Source organism: Crinia signifera, chromosome 5 (assembly GCF_055691185.1).
Source record: "Crinia signifera chromosome 5, ASM5569118v1, whole genome shotgun sequence".
Classification (NCBI taxonomy): domain Eukaryota; kingdom Metazoa; phylum Chordata; class Amphibia; order Anura; family Myobatrachidae; genus Crinia; species Crinia signifera.
In genome coordinates, this window is record NC_139221.1 from 197,905,643 (window position 1) to 197,932,112 (window position 26,470).

A 26,470-nucleotide genomic window follows, 5' to 3' on the forward strand; every position below is an offset into this window, starting at 1 on the left:
CTAAGAAGGGAGGAGAACAGAGTACACAGCAGCACTGAGGGAGACAGCCCCAGCGAATAAAATAATTACAGCACAGCACACCAGAAGTAGACCGCACAGAGGAGACAGTAGTACTACAAGTACACAGTTAGACTACACAGCAGCACTGAGAGACAGCCCCAGCGAATAAAAAATATTGCGTTCAAGGTCAAGCTCAAGTTTAAGCCCCAGCAGCAGCACCAACACACCCTCTCCCAACCCACTACTAGACTGGAGTGAAGATGGCGGGTGCAGCAGCCACTATTTAAAGCCTCGCGAAATCCGGCGCCGGGAGATGACGTTCTGACCACGCGGACGGACCCGAGTCAGGCGGGAATCTGATGACATCCGTGGGGGCTCGGATCTCTGGAATCCGAGTCTGCACATCTCTAGATATGATTGCTGTCACTTGGAAGGGAGGAGGGAGGGAGCAGCGTCACGGGGTAGGGGGGGGAGCAGCAGCACTTGGGAGGGAGGGAGGGAGCAGCATCACGGGGCGGGGGAGCAGCAGCACTTGGGAGGGAGGAGGGAGGGAGCAGCGTCACGGGGCAGGGGGAGCAGCAGCTCTTGGAAGGGAGAAGGGAGGGAGCAGCGTCACGGGGCGGGGGGGAGCAGATGCATCTGGAAGGGGGGAGCAGCAGCAGGAGGGAATCCTTCTGCCGCTGATCTCCCCGGTGCTGACCTCCTGCTCAGCGCTGGAGGAAGCCGCTGGTCGCAGGAGCCTGCTCCTGCGACCATTAGGGAATACCCACGGGAGAGCGCAGCTGGCACTCCAAATCACTGGCAATATGGTGACTGAGCGACCATATTCCCAGCAATTTCAGCCAATATCGCCCCCGTGTGTACACCTTAAAGCCCTGTACACATGGGGGAGATATATTGCTCAGTTTCCCCTTTTCATCAGTGACCAGAGATGAAAGGGATGAAAGGGATCCTCTGCCGGGGGAGCCGCAGAGGTAATTAGCTGGTCGCAGGAGCAAGCTCCTGCGACCAGTGATTACAATGGTGCTGAAAACGGGAGCGCGAACCCGGCGATTTATCGCCGGGGCACACTTCCATCACTGGCAATATGGTCGCCTGCGACCATATTCCCAGCGATTTCAGCCCCTATCGCCCCCGTGTGTACACCTTAAGAGAGAAAGATAGGCTGTCAGGCAGAGACAGAGGGTGATGGAGAGAGAAATAGTGTGTCAGGGGCTAAGATGTGCTTATTTCAGGGAAACTACCCAGAAAGTCCTATAAGAGAGGTCAGGGCATTCAGATTGCAACCTGACATGACAGGGAGGGGCACATTAGTACTACTGCCTAGCATGCAATGATGTCTCCCACTTGAAATCCCCCAGGGAACTACTCACTAGTCCACAGGGCTCAGGATCCAGTCTCTCCAGCTCGGCCTCAGCTGATGCCCGGTGTCACTGGGGAGCCAGAGATGTGGCGCTGAAATGCCGGCACTGGCAGCCAGGACTCAGGACTCGGAGCAGGAAAAGCAGGCAGCACCACAGCAGAGGAGAGAGGGGGCGGAGCCACGCGAGCACTTGCAATTTCACAGACCCGGGCTTCGCCCGAGAACTACATCTCCCGTCGCCTTCCGCGGTTCAGGGCAGGCTCAGAAGCGGAGTCAGCTTATGCCCGGGGACACCGTCGGTCAGCAGCATCATCCCCCATTGGGGATAGCAGCCTCGGCGGGGTCAGTGCAGCATCAGAAGTCACGCGGCTCCACACCACAGAGAGCAGGAAGCATACTGTGCTTTTGTGCATAAATAAAATAAAACATAATTTTTACTTCACCAGAGAGTGGTCATATATAATTTGTTATTAAGCAGTAGGGTTTGCGCACTTATATCCAATCTTTCTATCTTCTGAGCATTGAATAGATGTATGCCGATATTTCTGACTGTCAGAAATATCGGTACACATTCAATACCCCCCTATATAAGTAGACTTAGAAGAAGATAAAGTGGACCAAGATAAAGTTCCAGCCAATCAGCTGCCATGTTACAGGCTATGTTTGACAACTCAAAATAGATACTGAAATCTGCTGTAACCAAAGGAGATGAGTTATTGGATGTGTCAGATGATGACCATCTATGGTGATAGCAGTCTTACTGGGAATTCCACAAGCAGGTCAGAGATGAGGGAGCATCTGAGGGGACGGAGGGTGCAACCCTGTGCACACTGCGCTGAGCAAGAGCTGTGATAACAGGTACCGATGGTGGCTGGAATCGGTAGTGGAACCCAAATGGTGACTGTTAATGCAGATGGTACACTAATAGTGAGTGATTAGGTAGATAGTACCTCAAAAACAATATATGGTAATAAATGGTGATAGCTTGAACCGAAGGAGCTAGAAATTGCCTAGGACTGAAGGAAGATAGGCAGTGCAGCTGGATGGAGCTTTCCACCAAGATTCTCAAATGCTGAGAGGTTTCTACAGAAGCTAAACCACAGAATGCATCTAGGCTGAGGACATATTTGCACTGGACATTTGTAGTTGTTTTCTGACCCCATTTAAAGCAACCAGTGCCAGGTGATTTACTGCAGTGGTCAGATGGCAAACAGGCAGTGCAGGATATGCTGTGGAGAATCATGTGACAGAATCTAAGATGGCTGTGCCCATGTTTGGCTCTTGAAAGGAAATCTGGCATGGTATGGACAGGCCTGAGTCCTGTGATGATGGCAGAGGAGCAAAGTGCTGTGGAGAAAAATTCTAACAGACAAAAATCAATCTTGACAGAAGTTTTTCCATCTCTGATTTCAAGTTTAAATTTAAAGAGAATTGTTTAAAACTATTTCTTTATTGACTCATTGTTATTTCATGCCATTTGCATCTCTTGTTTTTGTATTGACAATAAATAATTACATTATTTATTGTAATTTATTATTATTAAAATAAATTATTAGAATTGGGCTGTCTGATGGTTCCAGATTGTCTCCAAAGGGTTTGGTAGTCAAACATACATTATGTTTACTTTTTCATTGTTTCTGGCAAAGTGGCAAATGTTGCACGCATGTGACTCAGTACGTCACACTTCGGCAACATTTGCATAATGTGATTTTATTGGACCATGGGTGCGAACGCAGTGCATGCTCTTTTTAATGGTATGTCTGCCCCATTTTCTGCCCGTGTCAAGCCAGTGGTCATGTCCTTTGATGCATAGACATGAAGCACTAGTTACATGATTTTGCTGGACATCCTGAGCAACCTTCAGTTTACTTAAATGCCTGATGTTCACGCAGTTGATCTGATGCTGCATGGGCCTCTTTTTACGTAAGATGGCTCCTGTGGCTTTTGCATCATTTTGCACAGTTGTGCATACAAAAATACAGTGAATGTATGATTAGTATCCACGTCTGACACAGCCCTTATGGTTTATGTTGATATTTTTGTGGATTTTTAATGCACACAATTTACTGCAAAGTTATTTAAATACACTAATATCAATTCAATCTAGGTGCAGCAAAGTTCCGAAGCATACTCCAAAATGTTCAACCCAAAATTGTGATAGTTGAAGAAGCTGCTGAAGTTTTAGAGGCTCATGTTATTACTACACTCAGCTCCAGCTGTCAGCACCTTATTTTGATTGGAGACCATCAGCAGGTACAGTATGTTTTTAAAGATTAATAATGACAATATTGTTGAAATAATAAATTATGTTATAGAGATGGGTGCAATAAGTTTCCAGATGGGCAGTGCTTAAGTAGAGTAGATACAATCTTATCAATATTTTTTTTATTTTTAACAATTTGAAAGCAATCAAAATCCAAACCTTAATACCAAAGACAAATTAGGATGGAAAACTAGCCTGGTAAATTTTCAGAAGCAGCCCTTATGGAGATGGGGTCTGTTGAGGGGGTGGGGTCTGTAGATGGGGGGATCCCTCCTCATAAAGCCGGATTCTGAGGTGGACACAGTTGCAGCAGCCTTCCTGCTGTTGTTTCTGCGACTTTATGCACTTCCCTGGTGTCATGGATGGATCGGGAATAAATAGTGGTCCTAGAAAAATGTCTTAATGTCTTATTCGCACCACAGATGCAGCAAAACACCACTCAATTTATACCATAAACAATGGGCTGTGAGTTTAATCATACAGGAATTCATTTAAAATATAAAATATATGAAGGGCTAAATGTTATATAATGTGAGTTATATGTTATATAATGCGTGTCCATGCAAGTTTTTTTGTTTCTGTAAGGTGCAAGTCTGCCAGAAGCATGCACAAATCTGAGCAGGATTCTGTATAGCAAAAGTTATGAAATAGGAAAAAAGCTTAACCAGCCCCAGGCTCTTTAAGCTGTTCCTGTTTTTAAAAAAAATACACAGGAATTTGCCAAATTCCTTTGTAAAAATACGGGGAACAAAAGAGTAGGGGTCCACCGTATTTTTAGAACCAGTACCAGACTTCACTTCTATGAGAGTAATGCCACAGCCAGGGGACACTCTAATGCTGATACAGTACCTCCAGTTGAAGCATTAACCCTTTGAGTGCCAACATCTCTGAGGGTATCCACTAAAAATGCCAGTGTCGCTCACATTTATTATAAAAATTAAAATAAAAAATGTGTCAAAAAATATTATATTTCCTGTATTAGGTAAACATTACAGGACATTATGATGAATAACAATGTTTGCTTGTCAATTTTCACACCCTTTTTGACAAATTAACTAGGCACTCAAAGGGTTAATCTCTCTAACTAGTCAGATCAGGTCTAGGGAATGCATCTGTTGCTGACATATTTTAGAACATTCACTCAGCTTTGTGTTATAAGTTTTTTCAGTAACTTATAAAGTCTATTTAACTAGCTAGATTGATATTTTGCAAAATATCATTATCTTTAACAGCTCCGTCCATGTACAAATGTATATGAACTGGCAAGAAATTTTAACTTGGAAGTATCAATGTTTGAAAGATTAATCAGGATGAACATCCCCTACATACGATTGGACTACCAGGTAAGCCTTTATACTTTGCTTTTTTTCACTTCTTTGCTTTAGATGTTTGTTTACATGCTCAAAAAAAAAATTTGCGTTTTAAATTGTGCACCATTTGATCAGCCTCAGAAATGTAAGAATTCCAGGGAGTGAAGAAGATTTATTTTTGCAACATCCATAATATGTTTTTGAATTACCATTACTGATGACACCTTTAAATTTTGAAGACAAAAAAATATTTTTTTTTGCTTATACCTCCTGACTTGGTAAAGAAATTATAACTAAAATCAGTGATTGAAGTGAACTGTATGTGGCGGTATGGCGTCTCCCTGCGCAGCCGGCATAACATTGAGTTACTTTGACTCAATATATGCTGCTGCACTGCCTGCCGCGGTGCTCTCCCTTCTCCTCTCACAGTAGCTCTACCCCAGTAACTATGCTGCATTTGCAGTGACAGTATATGACCAGTCACTGGGGGAGCAGAAACTGCTCTCTCTCTTCTCTCCCCCAGCCTCACTAGCACTGCGCTGCCTGGCAGGCTGCTGTTGCCAGGGTCCGATGTCACAATCTAGCTGGACGGCATGACACGATTTCCTTTCAGAGTGAGTGCCAGCAGTATGCAAGGGATCAAGCAAATGACAGGGACTCACATGATGCCGTTCTCAGTGTGCTTCATGTACCTAGGGGATCTAGATATTGTCATTTGGGACAAGGGAGCATGAGCATGTAAACCTCTGTGGCAAAAGCCAGGACACCTTGTCATACACAGCACTTTATTTTGTAGAAGCTGTACCATGATCACTCTGTTAAGCAGTGATCAGGTGGACTGTGGCGCCTCCCTCACCACCCGGAGCTGTACAGCAGCTCTAAAGCCCCATTCACACTAGGCAATATTTTGTGAACAGTATCGCTCACCAAGGGGCTTCTGAGTGATATTGTTCACAATATCGTCTAGTGTGCACACTCCCATGCACCGTTAATGATGATTGATGTCTTCCGAACATGCAGGTCAACTTGGCAATATAGCCAAACCACCTGCATGTTTAGAGGTCCACGGTGACATCACTGAACGATATCAGTGGCCGATACCATTCAGTATGTTAGAACAATACAGGCCTTTTGCGCCCAATTTGGTTAATTATATTGGCTGCCCCCATTGTGGGGAGGGATATTTCAGGGGATGGATATCCAACAAGGCCTCACAGCCCAGCAGAACCTGGGGTACCACATCCAAGCAGAACCCAGACCTGTACAATGTGGACCTACTGTTAGCAAGATAATGCTTAAGGCGGGGCATCAGGGGGTATATCTTGCAGAACAAGGTGAGGAGGGGCAGAGGAAGGTGACGACTCCCAAGAGGGCTGAGGATGGTGATGAGTGGGCTGAGGTAATTATTGAGGGGGATGAGGAAGGAAACCAAGGGGCTGAGGAAGATATTAAAGGATGAAGCCAATGCTGAGGGACTGAGGATGGTGCTGAGGGGCTGAGGACAGTGAGGAGAGTCTGAGGACAGTTACAAATGGCAGAAAAATGTGCTGTGGGGCAGAAGGTGAGGAAGGTGATGAGGGTCTGAGGAAGGTAATTAAGTCTAAGTACGACGATGAAGGGCTTAACTCTTAAGGCAGTATTTCCCAAACTTTTTGAATCACGGCACCCTACAGTATCAGAATATTTTTCACGGCACCCCTAGGCCAAAAGTTTGTTACTAAGAATTAACAAAAATATATATTAAATTAAATTAGATGTGATTAAATTTTATCCTTAGGTCCAATTATATGGTGAGGAACATGATTCCCTTCTTGTCCACATATTTTATAATTGCAAGCCACAAGCACTGATTTTGCCTATTTCATTGACCATAAATAATTTGAATTGGTTCTGGACCACCAAACTGAGGCACCCCTGCAAGTGCTCCAAGGCACCCCGGGGAGCCTAGGTGCACAGTTTGGGAACCACTGTCTTAAGGACATGCCCCTTTTGAGTGGTCACTCCCCTCTTTCCGGTGTGTTTTGTGTGCACAGCAGTACAACCTAGGATAAAATTTCCACTTTGTCCACTGCCAAAAATGCCCAAAAATGTTTTTTTTCTTGAAATTTCAAGGAAGTTCTAAAAGAGAATTAGTGTAGATTATTTTATTAAATAACATTGTAGTTCTTGATTTGGCATCAGTCCCCCTTTCTAAAACAACAAAAAGCAGATGTATATATGCGTATGTGTCTATATAAATATATGCTATACACTAGTAAGCCCGCTCAAAGCTAATGCTTCGAAAGCTAGTCTGCCTCCTTGTGGTAGCCTCTGTGTTTGTGCATGTGTGAAAGAGAAAGAGATGTCGTTTTACTCGCTGCCAACAGATGCCAGTGTTTCGGAGACACACAAATGGACACTAGACATATACAGTATATAGATGATATAAATATATATATATATATATATATATAGCAACAAAAGATGTGCAGCACTCCAACCAGGATCGTGAAAAATTCAAATCAGCTTTATTGGACAACGTTTCAATATCCCATCGATATTGTCATCAGGTTAAAATACATAATACAACACTCACCTTAAATACACAGTGCAAGTGGCTTCCAAGGGGGTGTGTACCGGCCAAGCGCGCCAACAGCGTCAAACGAGACAAGTCAGCACGCAAAACAGACACACCTCATCTTTAAATATTTATTAAAAAGTATTTTCTTTCCACACAGTGGTAATAGTTATTCCAGATCTTTGTACATGTCATTGATACATCTCTGGTACATGGAAACAGCAGAAGAAAGTAACACAACTTGTTTCGCCCCTTTAGCGGGACTTCATCAGGGGTTAACTATTTCCAATGTCTATGTAGGAGGACCAGTTGGTGGGGAATGATTTTTTTCAAACAATGTTGCTATAAAAGATTCCTTTCTCCCTTTGAACAACAATTTTCCAAAAAAGGAGCCTTTAGAGGTGGCTATACCTATAGTGGATAAAAATGATGATAACTGTCTTCCTAAAAGATCTGGGGGGAGCCCAGTTGGTTTAAGTGCTAGATATCAGGTAGGTCCAGCTTAATACAATTTAAAAGGCGATAAATTCAGTACAGAATCAGGGGTGCTCCAGGAGGCAATCCTCACCCTTAGTAGATGTGCTCTGTTCACTGGTTCAGTCTGAATGGACAAGTGTCACCTTTTTGTATTAGCAGCGCTGTGGCTGCAGCAGTAGCCGGGACTCGGGAGAGCTGGGACCCGGTGCAAATAAAAGCGCCGGCGGCAGAAGGCAACCAGTAAGTAACAATAGTCCCGCAGCGCCCCCGGCACCCACATACCCTAAGCACCTCCCCGCCACCGCGGGGGCTGCGGGACGATAGTTACTCCACTGCCCCCACCCAAGCATAGAGCTGGATTGCAGATGGCAGCAGGAGGGCTGGTGCAGAGGGGTTAATTCCCAAGTGTCCAAGCCGAGTGTTCTATATGTGGTAGGCCCAGAGAATATAGTATAAACATGGGGAGATCATAAGGCAGGAGAGAATCATGAGAGCTGGAGCTGGATTGCAGATGGCAGCAGAGGGGTTAATTCCCAAACTTCCAACCGTGTGTTCTGTCAGTAAAAATAAAATAATATGTTTTAAATATATTTACCAGTGCTTGTAGATTAGAAAAATTCCCCCGTTCACGCTGCCATCCATGCCGCCGAGGAGCTTCCTAGGAGCTGCCCTAATTCCTGCAGATGAGGGCGCAAGTGACGCGCTGCAGCTTCAGGTCAGCCTCTGCATTCCATCTCCATGGTAACCGTTACCCAGCGTCTCTGCGACCCCGCTGCCATGACACTACGGCGCATATCCTCCCGGCAACCTGTCCCCGGCAACCCGTACCCCTGGCCACCGCCATTATAGGCCATGCCAACGCGGACTCCCTGGCAACCCGTCCCCGGCAACTCCTGACCCCTGCTGACAGCCGCCATTACAGGCCGGGCCACCGCGTACCCCCGAGCGGGTGGACGCGTACCCCCAGTTGGGAACCACTGGTCTAGTGAATAGGCTAGATAGTTACACGCTAGTAAAACCATTCCTAGAGATTAGCTGTAATTGTATGCCATGAATCAATGCAATTTCAATGTTTTGTGTAAATTTCAGTGCAATTAATGAATTTTCTCATTTTCAGCATCGAATGAGGCCTGAGATTGCACGACTGCTAACACCACACATATATGAAAAGCTGGAGAACCATGAGTCTGTGTTACATTTTGATAACATTAAGGTAAAATGTTATCATAGATATGGTGCTAAATTTTACGATATTAAACAGCAGTTCTTTTAAATTAAGGGTTTTCTTTTTTTTTGTTGGTGTAAAAAAATCAGTAATTTTATTATTTGAAGAGTCTTGCTATTTGGATTCATGAACTTGCAGCACATCAATATATATTTAATTTTTTTTCAGATGACGTCAGCAGGGTGGTGGGGAGCCGCTCATTAATATTCACTGCGCTGGGTCCCGCTCATCAAATATGCACGAGCCGGACCAGCTCAGCGCTCCCTGCACCTCCCCGCCTGCCCAGTTTGGGAATTTATTGTTGGTATCGGGCTGGTAGCGTACCCTTAGTACTTCGGGAGGACCGCCTCACCGGTAACGCTGGCGCTTCTTCTGGCGACGGGGTCACGTAGTCCTCTACAGGTTCTGTGGTCAGTAAAGCCGGGATGGACGGTATGCTCCACCCTACGTTCAACAGCAGTTCCTGCGGGCCCCTGGGCATGCTCCCGGGGGCGACGGTAGGGCCCTCCGTCTGTCGAGAGTATGACTTAGGCTGGTTGCGATGTACCCAGTGCAGTCGAGTCCCGTCCGGTTCTCCGCTTTGGTGGACTTCGATTGCTGCCTGTCGGGCTCTTGGTGACCACGTAGGGCTCGGCCTCCCATTTATGGTGAAAGCTACACCATGGACGACTGTTAACGATAGGGGTGAGGTGATTCCACTCCTCTTCAGCGACCGGCTTCTCTCCTCTATTGGCGAGGCCAAGGTTCACTCCTGAGAGTAGATGCCGTGAGACTGGGCTGAGGGAAATCGGTGCCTCCATCTGTCCACTTTGGCACCAATGGGCACGCCTGCGGAAAGGATGCCTGTCGGGGCCCGGACGGTTTCTTCTCGCTGGAACCCCACCTGGACCAGTCACGTTCACCGCTTTGGCACCCTTTTCCTCCTCCACCACATCGAACTCCACCGTCTCGCCTTCTCTGAGACTGCACAGAAGTCTCCGCGAGTGGCTCTTCCTTAGGGCTGTCCGATGGACAAAAACGTCATCCCTTGTGTCGATCCGGTTGATGAAGCCATATCCCCTTCGGATGTTAAACCACTTGACCGTCCCTTGGGTATGCGGGGCCAGCACTCTCTTCTCCACTTGGCTCCCCTGGACGCAGATTATGTGCTGTTGGGTGATCTCCCCAGCCTGGTCTTGGTTAACTGGTTCCTGTTTTAACGCTGCAATCAGCTCTTCAGGGCAATTCCTTAGTATGTTCATGCCCAGGATGATGGGGGCAACTCTCCCTTCCCCGCAGGTGATCACTAAATACCCCTGCCTGGGTAAATGTGTTCGTCCAATCTGCAAATCGGCTTCCCAGTACCCGACGACCTCTCGGCCATTGGCAGCGACCACCTTCACTTGCGTGGGGGGCTGTCTAAACGGTACTTCTTTTCCCCAATACTTTTGGAGAGTGGGTAACTGTATCATGGATACCTGTGACCCGATGTCGATCATGGCCACTGTCTCAATCCCATTGATCACTACTGGGATCCTTGGGCATTGTCCTACATATTGGGCCCACCATTCCTCCGGGTCTGAGTCTACTCCTGGTGTTCTCCCCGAGGTTCGGCCCTCTCCCTCGGGGCATTGCAGTTTAAATGGTCGGATAAGGGGCAGTTTCTCTCGACGTGCCCGGCCTCCTGACAGTGTCGACAGATGGGCCGACCTTGATGGTCGAATTGGTCTGAGGCTCGCCTCCCATATTCTCGGGGTGGGTCCCATCGATTCCGGTTCGACTGCTGTCCTTCCGTCTTCCATCTGGCCTCCCCGCGGTTTGACGCAGCCATCCCGAGGGCCAGGTCTTCCACCTGGCGCTGAAGGGATTGGTCTGGATGTCCCGCTGGCGGTTGGCCACTCTGGATGGTCCGGTATTTCAGTCGGCCGACTAGTTCAGAGCTTGTGGCCACGGGTCCTCGAGCCCCCGCCATCTCCGGATATTCTATCTCGGGGTCGGCGTGATTCCCGATGGTCAGGATGGCGGTGTGCTTAAAGTCGTCAAAGGACTTCCCCGGCATCTGCATCTTCAGGATTCGCAACTGGGTCTTGATGGTGGGGTTCGACGCTCCCTCCACGAACTGAAGAGGGGTTACCTTATGGATGCGGTGGGGGTCGTGCTTCCCTAAACTCACGGATCTCAGTCTGGAGTCTTCTCTTGATGCAGGAATGGACACAGAACACTTGACAACAGGAATGGTTTGACCTTTTATTCTAAAACGGTCAGTTAAAGCATTAACCTCATTTACGGAATAAGGTAACAATAATTTCACAATATAACCATACAATAAATGCAATATAACTTATACAAGGCATAAACAGCAGTATCGCATTTGATACCATACAAGGCCTATGGAGCTACCGGTAACTCTAAGTCACTCCGTACCCGGCCTATCACTGTGGCTCGGGGAGCCAATACTAACCTCCACTGAACTGCGAGTGGGTACACTACTTACGTTTGACTGCAGTGATAGGGCCAAATGCGAGTGAACCTTACGACACACTGTATACTCACAAATTACGTCGGCAAATCACCATCAAATAAATACACAATTTAACCTGAGTACCCGGGTACACTTTCTACTGCTAAGACCAGTCAGTCCTGACAAGGGCCTTTGTATAGGACTTTAAGTAGCGCGTTGCGGTTCTGGTGCACTCTATAGGAGGTTCTTAAACCGCTGGATAGCAGTATTATTCCAAAAGGGGGTCCTTCTTATTCACTGATAGGGTTAGTTAGTAATATGGCAAGGAGGCCCGAAAGCCCTTATAGTCGCTCATGTTTCCTTGCCCAGTCGAATGGCACAGGTGAGGCCTTATCAAGGTCTCTTTCCTAATAACAGTGTGCAGATTAGGCCAGTTAAAGTTGCACTACAGGTTTCCGGCAAATGGAGTTAAATGGCTGAACAGCCTAACGGGCTACACAGTTAGTGTTGTAGGGGCCAGATCCTTCTGTATTTGTTCCCCTCTCCTATGTGCCAAGGTGTCAGCATTACTTGCCCCAGGGGCAGACTTACGGTTTGGAAGGTCACCCTGGGCCGGCAGGCGGTCTGCTGCTTCTCTGCTGTGCAGTGGCTGACACCCCAGGAGTGGGTTGAAGGGCTGATACACTGCTGTGGACGGCTGAATCTCTCTCTCATTCTCTCTCTCCTCTTCACACAGGGGGGTCCCTGGCACGCTGATGCTCTCTCCCTCTGTCAGCTCAGTGAGGTAGGCAACTAGCACTAGCCTCCCCTCACTCTAGATGTGGCTGGCGGACAGGCTGTGGGGTTAGCAGGGGTCACCACGTGTGACTACTGCCGCTGGTGCTTGGTGGGGTCAGCAGGGGGTCACCGCGCTACTGCTGCCGCTGGTGCGGTGTGGAGTCAGCGGGGGCCACAGCTTTACTGCTGCTGTGCGGTTTCTCTCCCCCCCCCTGTGCGTGGCCGGAGCAGCTAACAGGCAGGGAGGTCGGCGGGGGTCACGCTCCTCTACGCGCTCCCTCTCAGGGTCCGTTCTGGCCGTCTCCGGCTGCCGCGTCCTCTCCTCCTGCTGCTCCGGGTCGGCGGGGGTCACCTGACGTCAGCAGCTCCTTCGTTCTTTATTGGTCTCCCGGCGCGCACTCTTTCCTGCGCCGCCGGTGTCACGCTGCTCCAGGCTTCTCCTTCCTCCTTCCCCCCCAGCACACGCACGTGAGTTCTCCTCCAATCTGAAGCCCTCCTGGCCCCGTCAGTCCCAGGCTGTCTGGGCGGGCTAGGTTTAACCCCTTGGCTTCTGGGCGCGCTCGGCGGCACTATATTTAACCCCTTGGCTTCTGGGGCTTACACCTGTCTGTTTTCTCAGTCCAGGCCCCACAATTTCAGATGGCAGCCCTGCTCATTTAAAAAAGGAATTGGAAGGATGTTCTGCTCTTCGGCGGAGATTTTGTGAGATTTGACCCAATTCAGGTGACTTGAGTCAATTTATCTGACAAGATCTGATGCGCCTGTCTGACAAAATCTTATGTGCCTGATGTGTAGGACACAATCCACAATCCTGTGCCATTGGGTATAACCAAGAGATTGTAAGAGATTGATCCTCCAGCACAGTGGTTCCCAACTCTTTTTGTCTCCCGTACCCCTTGATTAGGATTTTCATTTAGGAGTACCCCCTTGCGAAAAAATTTAGGGGGTGTGGCCTAAAAAGGGGTGTGGCCTCTTTTGAAGGGTGGGGGGGAGAGAGGGAGAGAGGGGGGGGAGAGAGAGAGAGCGAGCGAGAGGGGGAGAGAAAGGTATCCCTGTGTGTATATCTCTCTACCCGCTGCCATCCCCAGTACAAGTGTAACCTACCCAACCCCACCCCCGCTAACCTGTCCCAGTAGAACAGATACCTTAAAGGCAGCCGGGGACTTCTCTTCTTGTAAGCTGCGGACCCGGCCGACACCGTCCATGGAAGTAAATGAGGTGAGGTGCTCCTGGAACAGCGGGTTCTCCCTCACCCCCAGCCGCCGCTCAAGTATTACACACCGGGGCAGTCACTTTACGCGCCGGGGCAGTCATTCGTGACATCAAGCCAACAGGAAGTAAAAGCCAGGGAGGGAGGGATGACTACAACATCCAGCATGCACTGGGGGACGGCAGCACGCACTGAGGGGGGAGCGCAGAGAGGCTGCGGCGGGTTGGGGGAGCCTGGAGGCTTTTTTTAGACCGCCGGATTCCCTAGGTAGGAGAGATGCGCAATGCACTCTCCTCCCCTCAGTCTTGTCTGACTGCCGCGGCCGCCATTACAGGCCGGGCCACCGCGTACCCCCGAGCGGGTGGACGCGTACCCCCAGGGGTACGCGTACCACAGGTTGGGAACCACTGCTCCAGCACATAGAATAAATCTCGTCAATCAGGTCCAATTTGTTGAACAAAAAGTTGAACAAGTGTAAGGGGGCCTTTAGCAAGGGAACAGGTAATTTAACAATTTATTTATTAGTCTCTATTTTATAATTATACTGACCAGTACAGAATATAAAGACATAAAAATACAGTCAAGTACTGTATACTATATTTGACTGTATTTTTATTTAATTTTACTGACCAGTATAATTATTATATAGGAATTAATACATACAAAATGATCCATTCCCTTGCACAGTTTATCTCTTTACAAATCCTGTTATTTTTTTGAGGAGTTGAGAATCCACTGAAAAACATCTGGAGAGGTAACAGCTTTTAATCTATTCAATACTAGATTGAGCGCTTGGATATGTTTGCTTATATTGTTAAATGAGACTGTTTAATGCCTCTTCTCATGAGTCAGTGGTTCTAGTACTTCAAGGGGGATGCTAGCAGTAAAAATACTCATGGCCAGAAGACCAGTGCCATTATGCCGACATCAATGTAGATGCTGATGCTATATTCCCGACTGCTGACATCCCAATCATAATAATCTTAGTGCTTAGGGATAGATTCCCAAACTGTTTTAAATCACGGCACCCTAAAGTATATTTTCACGGCACCCCTAGGTAAAAAAACTGTGTAGAAAAAAAATATGAAATTAAGTACATTGTGTTTATCTGTCTCCCCTATGGTCAGTGTTAAGGTGAGGGACCATATTTGCTTCTGTTTGCCCCCATATTGCATGATTGGCAGCCACCATCGCTGGTTTTGTCCATTACATTGACCAAAACAAATTAGAATTGGTCCTGTTTTACCAATCCATGGAACCCCTGCAAGTGTCCCGAGGCACCCCAGGGTGCCACGGCACAAAGTTTGGGAACCACTGGATTAGAGTTCTGCTGCAGGGGGAGTTACGGTTATGCTGCAGGGAGCGAGGTTTAGCCTACAAAGAGGGTTAGGGTACAGGGCCATAAGCAGGGCCGTTTCTAAAGGCGGACAAGCCGTGCAGCAGTCCGGGGCGCCGCACGGCTTGTCAGCCTCTGTTAAACAGCCAGAGCGCCCAGCAGCTCCCCAATCAGGAGCCAATCAGGAGCCAGCCTGCGAGCTATGAATGGCTGATGGCTCAGGTACACACAGTGAAGGAGAGTCACGCGATGCGCTCCCCTCCTCTCCCCTCCCCAGGAAAGCAGCAGCAACGATGGAGACCCAGATAGTGAGTTGTGCTGCTTCTGGCACTTTGGGGGCATATGTGTGGCACTGTGTGGGCATATGTGGCACTGTAGGGGCATATATGTGTGGCACTGTGGGGGCATATATGTGTGGCACTGTGGGGCATATCTGCCACTGTGGGGGGCATATATGTATGGCACTGTGGGGGCATATCTGTGGCACTTTGGGGGCATATTTGTCACTGTGGGGGCATATATGTATGGCACTGTGGGGGCATATCTGTGGCACTTTGGGGGCATATTTGTCACTGTGGGGGCATATATGTGTGGCACTGTGGGGGCATATCTGTGGCACTGTGGGGACATATTTGGCACTGTGGGGGCATATGTGTGGCACTGTGGGGGCATAGCTGCAACTGTGGGGGCATATATGTATGGCACTGTGGGGGCATATCTGTGGCACTGTGGGGGCATATCTGGCACTGTGCGGGCATATTAGTAAACAACATCAGTTGTGCGGCAGCGGTGCGTGGGGCAGAATGTGTAATAGGCATTACGGTGTGGGGAGTATTGCGTAATTGCCATCACAGTGTGGGGTGTAACGGGCATCACAGTGTGGGGTCTAATGGGCATCATGGTGTGCGACATAATGTGTAATTGTCATCACGGTGTGCGACATTATGAGATTGTAAGCTTGCAGCAGGGCCCTCCTACCTCCAAGCCTGTCTGTTGTTACCCAGTTTGTCTTATCACTGTCTACTATTGTAAAGCGCAACGGAATCTGCTGCGCTATATAAGAAACTGTAAATAAATAAATAAATAATTGTCCTCATGGTGTGCGACATAATGTGTAATTATCATCACAGTGTGCGGCGTAATGTGTTATTGGCATCACGGATAAATAGTGTATAATGATTTAAGTAGGCTGTCATTGGCCTTGATCTATGAGTCGTACTAGGTCACTGTGTGGGCCTTTATATTTTTATGTCACTGTGTGGCCTTCAGCTGGCCAACTTAAGTGAGGGAGGACAATGACAATTCCTGCGGTAATCAATGTCTGGACATGCAGGTTGCAAAAGTGAGATGTAAGGTAATTGTTTTCCTGCTAGACCACGCCCCTTGTATTAAGCTACACCCTTTTAAAAATAAACCACACCCCCTATTCGGCGCGTACAATTTCTTCTGTGCCATGTTATGTATTTGGGTGGGGGGGTGCATTTTTATTTATTTGCCCTGGGAGCTAAATTGTCTAGAAAAGGCCCTGGCCGTAATGTTAGGGTTAAGCACTAATGGGGAGAGTTAGGGCTAGGCAGTGGGGGTGGGGGGTTTAGGATTAGGCTGCAGGAATGAAGGGTTATGGGAGGTTAAGGGGAAGATAAACATGCTTTCTGGACCCCTGTCAGGATTCCTTCTATTGGGATGCAGGCATCAGTATTCTGACTGCTGGCATCCTGTTCACCAGTTATTCATACTGGTTTCTTTAGCATTTTCCAGGGACATTTTCAACAGTATTCCATGCAGACAGTCAAACTGCATGGAATACAGCAGACAATGGCAACTGACAACTGTGTAATTGCACAGATGTTCAACCCTGGAAATGGCTCTGCATTTCTACACAAACTTACCTCAAGGTTACTGGGTAATGTAGTAGAATTTAATATACAAAACATAATGTGTAGCATCAGAAAACCTGCCATAATTTCACAGTCTACCTACTGTATGTATTCTAATACAGTATATATTATTATTTTTTAGGGTGTTTGTCACAACCTCTTCTTTGTGGACCACAGTTATCCTGAAGCGCATATTAAAGAAGGGAAAAGTCACCAGAATACCCATGAGGCTGCTTTTGTGAAATCACTTTGTCTGTATTTCCTACAACAAGGCTACGCCCCATCAGACATCACAATACTCACTACCTATTCGGGACAACTTCATTGCTTACAGAAAATGATGCCTAAATCCCAATTTCAGGGGGTCAGAGTATGTGTGGTAGACAAATTTCAAGGAGAGGAAAATGAAATTATAATATTGTCATTAGTAAGGAGCAATCTAGATGGTAATGTTGGCTTTCTCAAAATACCAAACCGGGTATGTGTTGCCTTGTCAAGAGCCAAGAAAGGATTATTTTGTATAGGGAACATGCAGATCCTCTCCAGAATTCCCCTCTGGGGTAAAATCAATGAAGTGTTAATAGAAAATGGACAAATTGGAAAAGACCTGATGGTTCAATGTGTCAATCATCCCAGCACCACAAATTATGTATCCAAATCTGAAGACTTTCGTAAAGTTCCTGAAGGTGGATGCATGGTTCCTTGTCAATACAGATTAAACTGCGGGCATGTCTGTACACTTCCCTGTCACCCCTACGATCAGGAACATACAGCCTTCAAATGCCAAAAGCCTTGTGTTTTCAGCTGTAAAGAAGGGCACAAGTGTAGGAAAATTTGTAGTAGCCCTTGTGGGGAATGTCCAGAACCTGTGCCAAAAGAGATTCCTTCATGTGGGCACCTTCAGAATGTTCCATGTTCAATGCCTCCCGACATGTTCAAATGCAAAGAACCATGCACCCGTATCTTGGGATGTGGTCACAAATGTGTCCAATTTTGTGGTGAATTCTGTAAGGATTGTCCTGAAGAGTTAGAAGTTACTTTGGAATGTGGACACACAGTTAAAACATCATGCCATACAAAGACAGAAGCTGACAAGAGTGGTATCAAAATAAAATGTGATATGAAATGTGAAGAAATATTGAAGTGTGGACACAACTGCCCTGGAAGCTGCAATAGCTGCCGTGGACAAGGTTTCCACATGCCCTGTGAAAAACCGTGCGATATCAGGCTCTTCTGCTCTCATACGTGTGAAGGAAAGTGCTCCTCTGACTGCTTTTGTATCCGATCCTGTGAAAAGAAATGTTTGCATATTAAATGTCCTAAGAAATGCAGTGAGCTATATACACAGTGTACACAGCTGTGTGATTTGGGATGCAAACATAACAAGTGTACAAAACTTTGTTGGGAACCTTGTGACAGAGAAGCCTGTGAAAAACCCTGCATGGAAACTCTGAAATGTGGACACTCATGCATTGGCCTTTGTGGGGAGCCATGTCCCAAGAAATGCAGAGTTTGTGATCCAGATGAAGTATATGAAGTGTTCTTTGGCACAGAGGTAGATTCCAATGCACGCTTTGTCCAACTTATGGACTGTCCTCATTTTTTTGAAGTGAAAAAATTCTCTGAATGGATGAGTCAAAAGGAAGAAGACCAGGTCATTAAACTTAAGTCCTGCCCCAAATGTTCAACACCCATTAAGCAAAACAAACGGTATTGCAATTTGATCAAGGAAACGCATACTGATGTGGAGAATGTGAAAGAGGTCATCTTTTCCAAATGGCTAAATCAATTGAAAATGTTTTTGATTGCAAATAAGACAGAATTAAGGCACTTTCCAAAGGCTAATGCAGAAGTGCAGAAGGTGCAAGATGGTGACTTGACTCTTTGTTCAATGATATTGGTGAGCGAAAAATTAAAATTCTGGCAAAAACTTGGCGCAATTGTAAATAGGGTAGAGCAGTGTCGTGATAGAGAGGTATGTTCCAGTATTCATACTCTTTCTGATGCCATTCAAAAAGCTACAAGTAAATACGTAATTTTGGAAAAGAAATATGAATTAATTTTCTTGGCTTTGGAAGCGGAGGTGTCATTAATGAAAAAAAAAAATGAGCCATTTCACCCTTATTCATATCAAAAGCTTGATTTCACAAATGAAAACAAACCACAATATAAGTCTCATTGAAGTACGTGCTCAGTTAAAGAAGTTTCCAGTACAAATGGATCTTATTAATATAATAGAAGAAAACAAAGTTTTACTGAACACAGAGCTCCTGAGGCAAGATGTCTGGCACAAGTGTCCTGCAGGACACATCTACCCTACCAATCTAGGCGAAGACAGTACACTGTACTGCCCGCAATGCAGTATCGATGATAAAGAGTAGCAGTTACTTATGTTACTGTACTAACATTCTCATGCTGGGTTTGCAATTTTGAGAATGATAAAAATGTATTATTTTCTGGATCTATAGAAATTCCTGCATTCTTAACTTATTTGGGAAATGCAATATTGTTATTTAAGTAACTTCATCTATTTATTGTATACAGTTGTTTGGGCTGTATAAATTAGAATGTGTAAACACTGCTTCTCTTGAGATTTTTAACATTGCAAATCTTTAAGATAGCTAAAATATACTGTAATGTGACTGGTTTGAAATTAGTCATATTCAAAAGAACCATTATATGCTATGGTGTTTTTGATCTTTAGGCAGTATTTCAGAAATCCTATTTAATGCATACATAATTAAAAGCACTAACAATTGCCCTAATGAGTGTCCTGTATGGCTTTATGCATAAGACTGATCATCTGGCAGGACAAAAAGTCATTTTCATCATGCTTCCTGTACACAATATATTTGTATTGGGTTTAAAAAAGGCACATCTCCAGACTTATTTGTATTACTGGTGCAGGAAGTGTTTTCATTGCCGCAGGGTGCATGTCAGCTGCTTTGACCATCTGGAAGGTGCAGTATGCATGGACAAGTCAGAGGGTGTCTCGGTAGTGCAGGGAAGCATTTACGGCTGAAAATACAGGCTTCATCAAGTTGCAAGGTGGTGGAACCAATTTGATTAATCTCCTGAATGACCAGCGTGTTAAGTACATAATATGAATAACTCTCCCTCCTGAAGTTATTGAACATCCCTGATATTATCCAATGCAGTATCTCACCCTAAACAACCATCAGGTAAAGAGCAGGAGTCAATTCAAAATTAGCCTAGCACTAAGAACATCTATGAATTAGGTCTCTTGCCACTGGATGCGATCATTTCTTATGACACTAGGACATTCCACTGAAATATTCTAAGCAGTTCCTCATACAGGAGACTAAGAAAGAGCCAATGACCTGGTTGCCTCCAAACTTGACAGGGGTTAGCAAAAAGCACTTTTATCCCCTGGCATAACTGGGCTACATGGCCCACAGGATAAATCACTGTAAGGGTCACCTAAGTTAATCGGCGATCAGAAACAAGATTGTGACTTTCAATACTAATAAGTTGATGATGTCCCTCTTCCCCTAAGAGTGTCAACTCTACAACAGTGAAACCAGGGGACACAAGACATCACTGGCCTCAGCAGATTGAAGACTGTCTGTGGGGGAGTGCACAGACTCTTATAACTATGACTACTTAGCAGGCACCCAGCATATCAAATCTAGCCTCAACAGGTAACCACATGATTTCTGAAGGTTAACTGCGGACCGCACAATTCCATCTGTGCCTTATATCCACAGCCATGCATCTGCAACAGATATAAGGGGAAAACAATCCTCAAACACAATTTAATTTGAGGTAAAGAATGTAAAGTGTTGTGACTTAGAATAGTCATTAAAAGTCAAGGAAAAAGACATTGGATCTTAAATATTATGTCTCTACTCATAACAAAATCTCTACAAATAACATTAATGGTACAAATAAGAGCTCAAAATATCATGCTCAACATTGCCGACAAGTGGTCACAGTAGAGAATTACATGAAAATGAATATCTTAAATCTGAGCCAACAATGCTGACATGTTCTACTTCATCCTTTGCATTCAATGACTTTCCCAGAACCATGTTCACTCACCAACTATAAGCTACATCACAAGCTCAAGATAAATCAGCCCAAGACCACAAATTTGGGAACGCTGACCTTCATAATGTCAGGTCATTATATCAGAGATGAAACAAATTCCCTGAACCTTTGTACTCTTCATACCATAATCTGGATTTCTCCTTCCCAAAAACACCTGCCTCAGCTATCTACCTGCTGACCCCTCCCTTAATAAACTTTTTAAATCAACAGCTTTATATACTGAAGAACACACAAATGACTTGACAAATAATCATCTCATTTGGATACATTGCAACCTCCTAACTTAGACCATCCACCATAATATGGAACACAACAGCTGTTCTTCATACACTGTAACATCAATGGGCCTAACTAAGAGTTGATCACAAATGCAAATTCTTTCTCAAATGACTAAAACCATGCTACACTGCAGGTAAGACAGATGTAACATGTGCAGAGAGAGTGAGATTTGTGTGGGGAGTGGTCACACTGAAATCGAAATTTCAAAGAAAAAATAAAGCATAATAACTCTCCCACATCTAAAGGCCCATACACACTGTGCGACTTTGTGCTGAAAGCAGCTCAGTTTTCTCGTTTGAGCTGCTTTCAGCTCAAAAGCCGCCAAGTGTGCATGGGGCAGAGATGAGCGCTGATGCGCGCTCCCGCATCATCGCTGGCCCAACCACTCATCTGCTGGTATTATCAGCAGATGAGTGGTGGAGTGGATGGCTTTCCATAGCGTCCTGCTATGGAAAGTCATCTAACCTGAGGAAAATCGCTATAACGGGCGAAAAAGACTCAGTGTGTATGCACTGAGCATTTTTCAGCCAAGCAATTTTTCCCCTCATCGTGTCCATACACGCTGGGCAAAACTCTCTCTGCACATGGTACATTTGCCTCACCTGCAGTGCACATGGCTCCTAATTCAGAAAAGCATAGCTGCTTTTTAAGCAAAAGGACAAAACCATATGCCCTGCAGGTAGGACAAATGTAACATGTTACTCTGTTACATCTGCCCCACCTGCAGTGCAGCATGGTTTATCCATGGTTTAAAAAAACAGCTTTGTTATCAAGTCTGAACTAGGCCCATGGTTTTGTCCATTTGAGAAAGACTTTGCATTTGCAATCAACTCTGAATCAGGCCCTATATTTCTTTCTCTAGAATATAGCTTTTTTTGCACATGATACTTATTATTTTCTAAGGATGAACACATACTGTATTGTCTACTGTACACAGACATCTTTAGAAATTAAGTTTAGTTTTAGACTGCAATTTTCTTCTTGCTTACATTGTCTAATAGCATTTACAGATAGCTACACTACATTGTGTACAGTATGTTGTGTGTGACAAAAACAGAAAACATCATGACTTATGCCATGTTAAGCTTATTATTCTGTTTTCAAAATGTCTATTTTCTGAGTTATATTTTGTATTTCTGTATGTTCATTTCCAATAAATACAGAACATGGCATTATAAGCAGTTGTTTAACTGTTTTACTAATATTTAAAATAAGTAGTGCAAGTTACATTTTATATTTGATATTCTCAGAATTGTTTTTTTTTCATATACAGTAATTGAGTTAATTATTTATTTTTCTTATGAACACTGCCCTTCCTACCATTTGCTTTTATATATATATATATATATATATATAGATAGATAGATAGATAGATAGATAGATATATCTATATCTATCTATCTATCTCTCTATATATATATATATATATATATATATATTTGGGGTTGTGCGGGTAGCACTCTCAGACTTAAATGCGGCGTTGGCTTTGAAAGACTGAGCCGACTGCCAGATGGTGATACAACGTTTCGATTTTAATATCGTCTTCAGGTACCTGAAGACAATATTAAAATCAAAAAGTTGTATCACCATCTGGCAGTCAGCTCAGTCTTTCAAAGCCAACGCCGCATTTAAGTCCGAGAGTGCCACCCGCACAACCACAAATATCCATTCCAAACCAGGAGAAGGCACCCAGCGATATACCCAGAAATTATACCTCAGTACCTGGAGTGAAGAAGAAGCCATTAAAGTTGCTTCGAAACGTCAAAGCTGACCGTGTGTGATTGGAATTATTTCCGAGTGCCGCCCGCTTCTGGGGTATATATATATATATATATATATATATATATATATATATATATATATATATATATATATATAGAAAAAAAGGGGGGTTGGGGCTCTGTCTGCGCTCTAAGGTTCGCAGCACCTCTACATACCTCGCTGTTAATAGAGGTATATAATAGACATGAAGACAAGAAAAGGGTATAGAGGTGCGCTGATAGTTTCACCGACTGTGTGTGCACACGAATATATAATGACAGATTTTCTTAAAAAAATGTATTTCATAAAATGACATAAAACATTCTTAATCATGGATCTAGTGGGATAAATTTCATGTGTGACACACAATTTCCAACAGATTGTGATTATGATACAATAAAATTTCTTAATTTCTTAATTTCCAGTTGAAGAACCCTTTATTCTGAAAGACCCTACGCGTTTCGTCCCGATGGGACTTCTTCAGGGGTGTAAGGGTATCAATCGACAGGTGAGTTCAGATAAACCGGTTGGATGAAAAAAAGGGAAATCTGTGCCCTGACCGGATTGGATACTGTCAAGGTATCAAAGATCCAGAATAAAAACATAAGCCAATGATGTTAGATCATTAACACCCACAGCAGTTGGCTTATGTTTTTATTCTGGATCTTTGATACCTTGACAGTATCCAATCCGGTCAGGGCACAGATTTCCCTTTTTTTCATCCAACCGGTTTATCTGAACTCACCTGTCGATTGATACCCTTACACCCCTGAAGAAGTCCCATCGGGACGAAACGCGTAGGGTCTTTCAGAATAAAGGGTTCTTCAACTGGAAATTAAGAAATTAAGAGGTGGAAGGGGCAGCTGTGGACTCGCGGCGTAATCGAGCTGCTGAAGAAAAGAATAAATGAAGTGAATGAATATAGTGAGGCACATCTCAAAATGTATCAATTCTTGCTACAATATAAAAGTGAATTGGGAAGCAGGTCCGTCACCCCGGTACTAAAAGTGAAAAACCATAAATATAGATGTGTGCTGTGTAATAAAGGAAGTACATGTTAAAATTTAAGATTTAAAATAGTGGCCGTTCTCTTTGTCTATATGGTGCAATATAGAGGTTAGGATTCCAATGAGCATGTGTAAGATACTGGCAGGGTCCATCTCCCAGAGCAACCAGAGTCACTTACACAAAGTAGTCGCTGAGGGAACCCTGTGGGGCAGGGTTTATTGTGAAGTAGAATGTAAGGGGATGACTAGAGTGTATGCAGAAGAAGAGCACTCATGTACATAGGTTTAAGTATCTGTCATAGGAAAATTTAAAGGGATAGTGAGAGTCTTAGCGGAGAGAAGAAAAAGCACACGTTATAAAGATCCGTGGGATCAATGGTGTCAAGTCCCTATGAACAGGGCATATACACCATATATGATCTCAGATGGCTGTACATGGGATTAATCAACTATATCAGTTGCCCATGTCAGGTTGAGTAGATACATCATAATCCAAAAGACTGGAATTTACATTTAAATTACACTGGAAAAAACTTAAAGGGATAGAAAGATGAAGCAGAGAGGAAGGAAAAGAACACAATGCATCCGTCCGACTGATGGTATTAGGACTATAATGTTAACAATATTCTATAGAAATTACAAAGGGATAGCGAGATATAAGCGGAGAGAAGAAAAAGCACACAGAATTACAGGACTGTAATGGTCCTGTGAGGCACCTCTGAGAGTGGTGTGATGTCAAGTCCCATCACAGGGCATCTACATCAATCACAACAATCAATTTAGGTGGACACGACCGTTCCTTTCCAGGGACTTAAAGAAACAAGTTCAAGGAGAGTTTCTCGTTGAGTCCACATGGACTTATGGAGTTTAACCGGTGCATCCACAGAGCTTCTCGTTTCAACAGGGTGCCGTCTCTGTCTCCTCTTCTAAGATTCCCCGGTACATGGTCGATGACCATGTGTCTTAAATCTCCCAATGTATGTCCTTTTTCCACAAAATGTCTTGCTACAGGTTGGTCGGTGTCCTTATTTTTGCCTAAGAGAGCTTTAGAGATGGCTGATCTGTGTAGGGCCATTCTGACCCTTAGCGTTCTGATGGTTTTGCCAACATATAGAAGATTACCTGAAGACAATATTAAAATCAAAAAGTTGTATCACCATCTGGCAGTCAGCTCAGTCTTTCAAAGCCAACGCCGCATTTAAGTCCGAGAGTGCCACCCGCACAACCCCAAATATCCATTCCAAACCAGGAGAAGGCACCCAGCAATATTCCAGAAATTATACCTCAGTACCTGGAGTGAAGAAGCCATTAAAGTTGCTTCGAAACGTCAAAGCTTACTGTGTGTTATTGGAATTATTTCCGAGTGCCGCCCGCTTCTGGGGTATATATATATATTACATTTTTACAAGGAACAGGGTAAGATAAGAGAGGCAGGCTGTTTAATATGTTTTTTTTTCCCTTGGACACAAGGATCACACAAATTCAAGGAACCAACTCCATTTTTATTGTAAGATGAAACAAAATTATAAAAAACAACAAGACTGAGCGAAGTGGGCATGCACTGGTCCCGCTATCTGTCATCTGCATTGTAGTGCAGAGCCAGGACCGCAGTGCCGGGACTGCAGCCGGGACTGGGAGAAGCAGGTGAGCAGGTGGGAGCCGCCGCTGTCCTTGAACCCAGTTGGTATATATACCAGAGAAGGCTTGCCATTTCTTCCTGTTCTGTAACTTCAGAAATAATGAGTAGAAGATACAAAAGTGATAACGTCGTGCTAAATGACAAATCAAACAGGTTCTGGTAAGTGTAAATGAATACACAGCACTGTATTCCTTCCACCGGCGCTCAGATAAGAAAAGCTAAATATCTGTACATCCCCTTTATGGGGATAACATCAGAAATAATGTTCCACATGCAATGCACTTTTGTGGATGGCGTACTGCGGCATACAGCTATCAATTACCTGTAATACTGTAACAGATATGTTACACAAACACTACAAGTTTATATATTTATTTTTTAACAGTTTCTTATATAGCGCACACATATACCGCAGGGCTTTACAGAGAATATATGAACATTCACATCAGTCCCTGCCCCAGTGGCACTTACAATCTATATTACCTACCACATGTACACGCACACACAGACATTTTAGGGTTAATTTGTTGGGAGCCAATTAACCTACCAGTGTATTTTTGTATTGCGGGAAGAAACCGGAGTGCCCAGAGGAAACCCACTCTGCACAGTTAGGGCCATGGTGGGAATCGAGCCCATGACCTCAGTGATGTGAGGGAGTAATGCTAACCATTACACCATCTGTTTCAGATACCTATTTTTTAAACACCCTGTACTATATCAGTACTTTAGCAGAATCTGTGTACAAGTACTTTACACATACAGAGGCTCATGCCAAGTTTGGCATAATCTGCGTCTAGCTCACAGGCACATATTGCATCCTTAAAAAAGAAAATTTTGGCTAGCATTCATATGCACTTCCCTTATTCCGTCAGATGACG

The 26,470-nt window shown here is 44.8% G+C and overlaps 1 protein-coding gene across 1 annotated transcript in view; it reads left to right on the forward strand.

Moving 5' to 3' along the window:
* Positions 1 to 22,393, forward strand: part of LOC146080763 (NFX1-type zinc finger-containing protein 1-like) — a 237,094-nt gene extending 214,701 nt beyond the window's left edge. The window contains 5 exon segments of the mRNA XM_083188397.1: positions 3,471 to 3,616; positions 4,859 to 4,969; positions 9,088 to 9,183; positions 16,978 to 18,947; positions 18,949 to 22,393. Of these exon segments, the coding sequence (XP_083044523.1) occupies positions 3,471 to 3,616; positions 4,859 to 4,969; positions 9,088 to 9,183; positions 16,978 to 18,947; positions 18,949 to 19,216 (2,591 nt within the window). The 3' untranslated portion in view covers positions 19,217 to 22,393.
* Positions 22,394 to 26,470: the final 4,077 nt, after the last annotated feature.